This window comes from Terrapene carolina, unplaced genomic scaffold, assembly GCF_002925995.2.
Source record: "Terrapene carolina triunguis isolate 2854851 unplaced genomic scaffold, T_m_triunguis-2.0 Scaffold130, whole genome shotgun sequence".
Classification (NCBI taxonomy): domain Eukaryota; kingdom Metazoa; phylum Chordata; order Testudines; family Emydidae; genus Terrapene; species Terrapene triunguis.
In genome coordinates, this window is record NW_020664481.1 from 30,327,210 (window position 1) to 30,336,605 (window position 9,396).

General features: G+C 42.4%; 1 protein-coding gene across 1 annotated transcript in view; it reads left to right on the forward strand.

Annotated features, from left to right (window-relative positions):
* BRD7 (bromodomain containing 7) overlaps positions 1 to 8,162 on the forward strand; it is a 35,348-nt gene extending 27,186 nt beyond the window's left edge. Inside the window, exons 13-17 of the mRNA XM_024209204.3 lie at positions 2,176 to 2,232; positions 4,584 to 4,692; positions 4,910 to 5,053; positions 6,545 to 6,688; positions 7,938 to 8,162. Coding sequence (XP_024064972.1) covers positions 2,176 to 2,232; positions 4,584 to 4,692; positions 4,910 to 5,053; positions 6,545 to 6,688; positions 7,938 to 8,002 — 519 coding nt within the window. The 3' untranslated portion in view covers positions 8,003 to 8,162. The remainder of the gene's footprint in view (positions 1 to 2,175; positions 2,233 to 4,583; positions 4,693 to 4,909; positions 5,054 to 6,544; positions 6,689 to 7,937) is intronic.
* The last annotated feature ends 1,234 nt before the right edge of the window (positions 8,163 to 9,396 follow it).

A 9,396-nucleotide genomic window follows, 5' to 3' on the forward strand; every position in this document is an offset into this window, starting at 1 on the left:
GGGAAGTAAATACCTTCCTGCAGCCGTCTAAACAGACCAGAGTTCCTGAACACGCGAGCGTCATGAACCTTGCCCGGCCATCCGACGTAGATGTTTGTAAACCGTCCCCGATGGTCCACCAGTGCTTGCAGCACCATTGAAAAGTAGCCCTTTCTATTGATGTACTGGCTGGCCTGGTGGCCCGGTCCCAGGATAGGGATGTGAGTCCCATCTATAGCCCCACCGCAGTTTGGGAATCCCATCGCAGCGAAGCCATCTATGATGGCCTGCGCGTTTCCCAGGGTCACTACCTTTGACAGCAGTACCTTGACGATTGCCTTGGCTACTTGCATGACAACAACCCCCACGGTAGATTTGCCCACGCCAAAGTGGTTCGCGACTGACCGGTAGCTGTCCGGCGTTGCAAGCTTCCAGAGGGCTATGGCCACTCGCTTCTGGACAGTCAGGGCTGCTCGCATGCGGGTGTCCTTGCGCTTCAGGGCAGGGGACAGCAAGTCACAAAGTTCCAGGAAAGTGCCCTTCCGCATGCGAAAGTTTCGCAGCCACTGGGATTCATCCCAGACCTGAAGCACTATGCGGTCCCACCAGTCCGTGCTTGTTTCCCGGGCCCAGAATCGCCGTTCAACAAAATCCACATGCCCCATTGCCACCGTGATGTCCTGGGCGCTGGGGCTCGTGGTTTCTGACAGCTCTGTGCTACTCTCCGACTTCAGGCCCTCACGGCGGTGCCGTAGCCTCCTCGCCTGATTACTCTGCATCTGCCTCAGGGTAAGGTGTATGATAAGGTGCGAGGCGTTGAGAACGGCCACAACTGCAGCGATGGTCGCAGCGGGATCCATGCTCGCAGTGCTGTGGCGTCCGCGCTGTCACTGATCAAAAAGTGCGCGAACTGATTTCCCGCCGGCGCTTTCAGGGAGGGAGGCAGGGCGGTAGTGACTGACGGATGACGACAGTTACCCAAAAGCACCTTCGCCACATTTTTTTACCCAGAAGGCATTGGGGGCTCGACCCAGAATTCCAATGGGCAGCGGGGACTGCGGGAACTGTGGGATAGCTGCCCACAGTGCACTGCTTCCAATGTCGACGCTTTCCCTGGTAGTGTGGACTGACAAAGTCGAATTACTGTCCTTAGTGTAGACACACACGTTCGACTTTCTAATATCGATTGCACATATTCGATTTAACTAAAATCGAACTACTCTCGTAGTGTAGACATACCCTTAGTTATTTAGTACATGATAAACATTAACCATCTAATCCTCCTTGATCCCTGTGAAGTTTTAGCAAGTGCTCATGCTGAATGTTATCACCAAGCAGAAGGGCTGATTTGGCAGGAAGGAAGTGTGGAAACAAAATGCTCCCCACAGTCCCAGAGTTAGCTGAAACCCTTTCAAAAAAATCGGTGTAGTTAACTATATTCCCCTTTTTTAAGTATTATTTTAGAGTTTCACACCATTGAAAGGAATGGGGAGTTCATAGCTCTGAGATATTAACAAATTATATGATTAACATTTGAAAAATTGTTGGCTGCCCTTATGACTGAAGATAATTTTTGGCTGCAAATGAGTCAGTTTCATACCCATGGACACTGGGCAGTGAACCTCTGTCCAGAAGTACTATTTATTTAGTTTTAATTTTTTCTTTAAGCCCAGAGACATTATCTCAGGACCACTTACAGGATTCAGTCACTTTTGCTTTAGACGAAAGAAAAATATGATTAGAATTTTTGGAATAGAACATGTGTTTCAGTCTCTAACTTAGAAAGGAATTTTCCTCAAATTTTCCACAAAAAAAACCCTCAAAACAAAAAAAACTTTGGTCTGAGATCATTCATGGAAAATTTTGGTCCAAAAAGGAATTTGCACAGTGGATAGTGGAAGACATTTTGCAATATTTACTGAAGTGATTGTCATTGTAGTAATTACACTAACCTGTTCCAAGCAACTTAATCGAAGGAAAACCCCTTACTGCTAATTTCTTGTACACGACAAATATAAGGAATGCTTTCTCCGTAAAGACTACTGTGTAGTTTTTGTTACCAATGAAAACCCATAACACTTGTTTCGTCTCCCTCCATTTATGAACATCCCATTGTAAGGTTCTGATTTTGCTTTGTACTTTAAAATAGGAACTCATTTTAAATGTCATACTAAATACTCTTTCTCCCAATTTCAGCCAATGGTGGATGCAGAAGGTCAGCATGGGAGAAGTGATACAATAAAAGATGTGGAGGTGATATTTTCTATCTTTTTCCAAGCAGCTACTCCAAAAGGCATTTTTAACCCCTAACTGCAAAATAGCTTAAAGCTGGAGAAATATGTGCAGCTATATAAACCGATGTTATGTACCACCATACAAAACTGCATGCTTTTTATTGTAACTGTTTTGTATTCCAAGTTGTGAGGATAGGTGTAAATCACATTAGAATGTAGGTCTGATTGGTTTTGATATCCATCTGTGTGACAGAAAAACCTGAAGCATTTATTCTTAAGTAAAATCTTCCACGTTTACAATGCACAGAATGAGACGTGCACAAGTTTATATTTGTTATTGTGTGTCATTTAGAACTTCGATTACAGGAGTCAATATTTTCCTGCAACATTCTACAGTAATTCGTACAACTTGTGCCATTTAAGATATGGATTTTAAACCTCCAGGGCCCCAAATTGCTTAGGGCCTGGTTACCTCAAACTGCCTGTCTCCTTGCATTACTGAACCAATTAGAATCAGCTGAGGAACTTAACTCAGCACTGGTTGTTCAATTGGGAGGGGGCTGGAGCCAGTATTTTCAGCGAATGGACCGTACTTTGGAATTTCATCTTCTTCTGGTGCTCCAGAGCCAGGGGCGGCTCTAGGCACCAGCAAAGCAAGCAGGTGCTTGGGGCAGCCCATTTGCAGGGGCGGCAGGGATCCAGCATGGGAGCTGAGAACCAACAGGGGACCCTGGGAGCTGTCTAAACCTCCCTTCTCCTTGTCCCCAAATGCCCCCTCCTGAGACCCCCCCCCCAACTTCCCCCCCTAGGACCCCACCCCCTACCTGTCCCCTGACAAACTCCCGGGACTCCCATGCCTATCCAACCGCTGCCTGTCCCCTGACTGCCCCCCCCAACCCCTGACCCATCTAACCCCCCCTCCTCCCTGCCCCTGACTGCCCCCCCCCGAACCTCCGCCCCATCCAATCCCCCAGCCCCCTTACCGTGCCACTCAGACCAGCGTGTCTGGCTCCACGCAGCGCCAGACACACTGCTGCATACATGCTGCCGTGCTCCCCCACAGAGCCACAGGCCCCTTCCCCTCCCGCACCTGCCTTCCAGATTTGAACACCTCAAAATTCAGGAGTGCTCAAGCTCAATTTGGGCAGCTATTACTTCATTTCTCCCAAAGCAAATATACTGATCCACAGTAACTTGCTGTAGAAAAAGTAGGATAAAATTGAGCAAGAAATGCTTCCCAGTGGTTATTAGGACTGGAATTGCTATTTTCAACAGCCATTGCCTTTTGTTTGTTTGTTTAAAAGGAAGACAGTGATATTGCATTGGCAAATTCCCCATAGAAAGAAAGAGAGGAACAAAAGAATAATAAAGGCACCTCAACTTTTCTTCATTTATGTAGGACAGTCTTATAATATGCATCCAGATATCCTCCAGTCACACAAGCTGAAAATTGTTCCACTTTACTGCAGTTCTGTAACCATATGGGAATCAATCCTGTCTGTGTTCTGTGCACATCTAAAATTCCTGTTGAATGACCTGCCGTGGGAGCGAGTTACCAGTGACCCAGGGCTGCGGCGGAAGGAGGGTGCAGGTGGGGGGGGAAGAGAGCCCAGGGCTGGGGCGGCAGGAGGTGTGTGTGTGGGGCAATGGTGGGGGGGAATGAGGGAGCCCAGAGCTGGGGTGGCAGGGGGTGTGGGTGGGGGGGAAGAGCCCAGGGCTGGGGCAGCAGGGGGGTCCGGCAAGGAGCCCAGGGCTGGGACGGGGGACAGCCAAATTTTTTTTTGCTTGGGGCGGCAAAAAACCTAGAGCCGGCCCTGTCCAGAACCCAAATTATTTGATCTTCAGCTTATTATGGTAAATGGCTTTTGGGGGTGGGGGGTGGAATGTGGGTTGTGGGAGAGTCCTGGTTTGGGATGGGTTCAAGAGGAGTTTATATTTGAAGGCTGGTCATAATTTGTATGTTTGTTACATTACTTTCATATGTGTGCCCAGCGCTCTGGATACTTGCAACTCTTAAAATACATAAATGGGATGGAATAGTTAACTATAGAACAGTAAAAGATGGTTGTTGCTTTGAAGTGAAGAACAAATGAGGTAAATCTAAATTAGTCAGTCCCCCAATCTGTGACAGTTTTCTAATTTACACACTGCAAAAGTGGTGGCATGTATCAGCGTTTGCGTCGCACTCCCCGTCAGTTCCCAGCCCAAGCCAGGGAAGCTACTGATACAACCAGCACACCAAATTTGGTGACGAATCCTGGTCACATGCCAACTGAGGCACGTTGCGCATACCCTAAGAAGACTGTAAAAGCATTCTGGATGGATTGTTTAAAAACTTCATTTAAACACGTATTTGCTGCTTTTTTGCAGATTATAGAAACAGATGCGGCCAACAAGTTGGACTCTAATAACGATAGGCTTACAGCACTGAAAGCAGTAACAAATTTTGGAATTCATGTAGAGGAATTTGACTCTGAAGGTAAGTACTCTACTGCAATTAGGAATGCAAATGCTATTTTTGTGAAAGACATTTATCACAATCTCAATTCCATGGTAGATTCAGGCATATTTTGTATTATCCTGTAATTGGTATATATATGTGTGTGTGTGTGTGTGTGTGTGTGTGTATGTATGTATGTGTATCTCTCTCTCTCTCTCCTTCTCCTTTCACTGACACGGGCTTTTCTATCAATCAGAGGCTGAAATCTTCCAGAAGAAACTTGATGAAACCACGAAGTTACTCAGAGAGCTCCAAGATGCTCAAAATGAACGACTGAGTTCAAAACCACCTCCCAATATGATTTGTCTTTTGGGTCCATCTTACAAAGAAATGCATCTGGGTGAGTATAACTTTTAATTGGCGTTTAGAAAACAATTAGGTCAGTTGGAATTTGTATAAAATTATTACAGGTAAAGAACTTCCTAGTAAATTTGTACATTAGGTGAAAGTCCTGAAGAGTGACTTTTTGGTTAACCTGTAATCTTTAGTGTGAAACTGGAGGTGAATTTGTTGTGTTAAAATAGGACAGTCAGGACAACTAGGGGCCCCACTTGTCAATTCTGGCCAAGGAGCACATTAATCAGGTGGTTCCTGTTTGATTTTCCTTCTGAATAATATTGTCTCAGTGGCATTCCAGCTCCTTCAGTTGAGATTGCAATTGAGATGCAGTGCACCACCTTGGATTGTTAGATGTTAAAAAGTTATGATCGAACTCTAACATTTAGTTGCTTATGCTATTAAAACCTTGTACATATGAGGATTGAGTTATTTTAGTGTCAAATTCTCAGAAGTGTGGTATAAGCACAAAACAGAGGGCCTGGGTACTAATCCAAACTCTGATATTGCCTTGAAGCAAGTCTCCTCTCCGCTTTGTTTCCCTATTTAGAAATTACTGATCTGTAAAAGTAACTGCCTTCTTGGGTTATTGTGTGCGATGCATCTAAACGGTTGTACAAGTGTGAAGTGTTCTGTTTGTTAGCTAAGGTCAAGTAACTATATGAGAATTATAGCTTAATTCTAAAATGTCATGTCAGTTTGAGAGGCTTTTAGCTCTTGTGCTTGTGCATTCTTGTAGTGCATTTCTTCTTCCATTAGCCACATATATCTTACCAATTCCATGCAAGTCTAAAGTAGACCAAATCCTCCCTTTCTTGAGGGGAAGAAAATAGCTGATGTGAAGTACTTTACATCTGTGGGATCTGAGAACTACAGCTTTGAAAGTGAAAAGGTGCAGTAGCCATGGCCTCTAGTTCACATGGAGGATTGAGAACCAAAGATCAGTGCCCTGAGCGCCACAGGGTCATTTGTCATTGGTTTTCCCCCAGCAGCTTGCACTGTGACTCTTTTGATATGGGGCACACAGTTAATGATGCTTGAAGCAGCATTGCCTTGTGCTTTAAATCTGCCTAGCTTCTGTTGCTTCTCAAAGGGGTCTTAGTAAGGAGCTGTTTCATCTCCTCTTCCTTTCTCCCTCCACCCCCAAAAAAAGTCTGCTGGTAAGTAACAGTTTTGGAATGTTCAAGGAAAATGCTCCATTTTCTCTCCCTCTGGTTCCTAGTGCCTTTATATATAATAATGCCCATCTGCTCCCCTGTAACACCAAGTGCAACAAAGGAGGAGCAAAGAGCCACTAGATTTAACTGTCTGAGTGACATTAAGATGTCTCTGCATATATGCTATTATAGGAGTTTATTTAGTTTTTATATAAATACAGATTCACCAAAGCTAAATACTATTTACAGCTGTGCAGTTGTAGCTGAAAGGCAGACTTCAACTCTTCTGGGCACTTTGTAAAAACACAAAATGAATTTACATTATTGTCACTTTCTAGCGGAGAGAGTGACCAATAATTTAAAAGAACTCGCACAACAAGTGACTCCAGGCGACATTGTAAGCACGTATGGAATCCGAAAAGCAATGGGAATTTCAGTTCCTGTACCTGACACTGAAGCCAGCTTTGTGGATTTAACAGATGGTGAGTATAGAGTGAATTTAGACATATGTTGCAGTAGAGCAAAACTACATCTGCAAGTCGTAGTATTGTTGGTAGCAACTGCAGAAGTTAAGGTGGAGTCCCAACTTCTGGTCTCTCTCTCTCTCTCTCTTTTTTAAATAATTTTTGGGTGGAAATTTGCCATGATAGTTCTCAGCCCAAAGGTAACTTTTTTGTTTAGAGAAAAGTGTACAATTGGTGCAACCACTTAAATTAGTAGAGTGAAAAAAAGTTTTCCTGTCCATGCATGTTGCGATTTTTCCATTTGCACAGCTGACTGAAGATGAAAACAGCACATGTAGAAAAAATTGGGTTGACTGCTCTTAAGCATTTTTAATATTAATTTGGCATGTATGCATTAGAATTTTTCCTTTTTTAGGCTTTCCATTTAAGGGTGCTCAGTTATGAAGCTGCCACATACTGAAAAATAGTGAAAAGAACAGGAATTAAAGATTTAAGCTTCAGTAATGTCATGTTGTGGTTGGCAAGTCAGTCCTGAAATCACTAAAGTTTTCTATTGCAACTTACTGTATTTATACTATATTGCATTTGTTTGCCTTAAGTACATACCTCCCTTTTTATGGCCTAGGCTATACAAGGTAACATGGATATTGACATTGCAACAGAAACTGACTTTTTTGAATGAGCAGATTTCTCAACCTGGACACCGCATTAAATGCTAGTTTTTCAATTTCATTTAGTTTTTTTAGGTCAGTCTTGTTTAAAAAACATTTACTACACAAATAGCAGGAAAAAACAATGAATAGTGTAACGTGTTATAGCATACAATGCTGTACACACCATCCCTCTTGTTTGTAATAGGTGTTAGTTAAGCTATGCTACTGAGTGACAAAGTAAAACCATTTCTTGATAGTTTTTACTCTGAAGCAAACTTTTCTAGCAGTTTTGCATATTTCTTAAATGAAAAAAGACATCAATTACTCATACTTCTGAGATCAATACATTTATAAAATATATTTATGGTGATGTACACTGCAAGAGTAATGCCCCATCTATTAACAGGAATAGAGCTAGAAATATTATGTCTTAATATCCTAGTATAATTATTAACTCTTTAATACTAGTGGATTCACTGCATAAATTGATTGTTTCATGCTTGACACAGGAAATTGACTTCAGGAGTAGTAAGGAAATTAGTATACACATCTTTAAGGGATGTTGAATGGGATAATTGACTGACCAGTCTGTGTGGAATAACTTTTTTTTTCAGATTGTCAAGAATCTAAAAAGGCTGCCACCTTCAGTGGAAATGAATCTGGTCCAATTGGAATTTGAAACGTCAGTTGTTTTATGTTATATATTTCTATTTGGTCCTATTAAACTACTAGATTTAAATTTTGTTCAGGATGTATTCACTGAACATTTGTACATTGTGAGTTAGAGGAAATATTTTGTCTATTAAATTTTGGAACTCGTTAAACTAAATCAAAGGTCATGATGGTTTCATGTCAGTTACTTCTAATGCATACACATCTGATCATGAATTTGGATGGACTAACTCATCATTTTCAAGGGATACATCAGGCTATCTACAGCCTCAGGTGTCTCTTGCTGCATGAATGTTAGTTTTATATTTTGAAAAAGTTCTCTTTGCAATAATAAGGGCTAGAGCCCAACGTAATTGTGGCTACATAATGATCTGCCTATACCACTACTTATCCAGCAGTATTCCAGAGCCATTTACAAACTTTCAGATTTGGCCCACTTGAAAATTTCAGCACTTGAATGCATGCAAACTTCCTTTTGAATAAGTATATAGCCTTTATGGGTGCAAAGGAAAAACAGCTTTCTAAATAGAAGCTGATATAATTTGATGATAATTAGCGGAAGATGCTATATTGAGGCTGTATAAATGTAGCCTAGGCTTCTTTCATGACCTTGCTCTGTTTATAAAAGCTCTAGTTGGTTAAAAGTGATGATGTTTCTGCTACTTATTACAGCTATCAGGATTATAGGTTAAGAATGCCTAGCCAAGATGCGATTTATAGGGCAAGTGTCAGATAGGCAAAATGGATTACTCTTCTGAGTAAGGTAATTAAACAGTGACATTAACAAATCTCTTGCCAAAAGGTTCCATAAACCTTTAAGAGGGCTTGACCACTTTAAGTTTCAAACTCCCAGACTGTGGACTCCGCTAAAATAGTCACCTAGGAAGTACCTGCTAATGAAGCTGGACATCCTTAAAGCAGTTGGAATAGCTGAGCTGGTGTGGGAGAGAGACAAGAAAAGTATATACTGTACCAGTTCCATTTTAATGGCTGCCATTCTCCACTGATCCTTAGTCAGCAAAGTAGACTAAGTTGAGGATGAGTGAGACCTGCCAGCCCCCAGCATCACTCTGATTAAGTATGTCCCAAGGTAGGTTTGCACTGTCATTGCATATCATGGGCCCACTCCTTCTCACAGCCACCAGATTTTCCCAAGCCCCTTTTTCCACAACTTCTCTCATTTCCACTATCCATAATCCTGCAATAATACATTGTTTATGCCTCTTTACTTTGGGAATACAATTTCCCCTCTCACCTTTTGTCTCATACCTGTCTCAGATTTCCAGCAGCCCCCAACCATCTTGACAAGGAAATGCTTGAACTGCACCTAATCAGCAATTACACAGTTAGTGGAGATGGGCTGCACATGATCTAAGTGAATTGGTAGATGGTTGAAGTTAA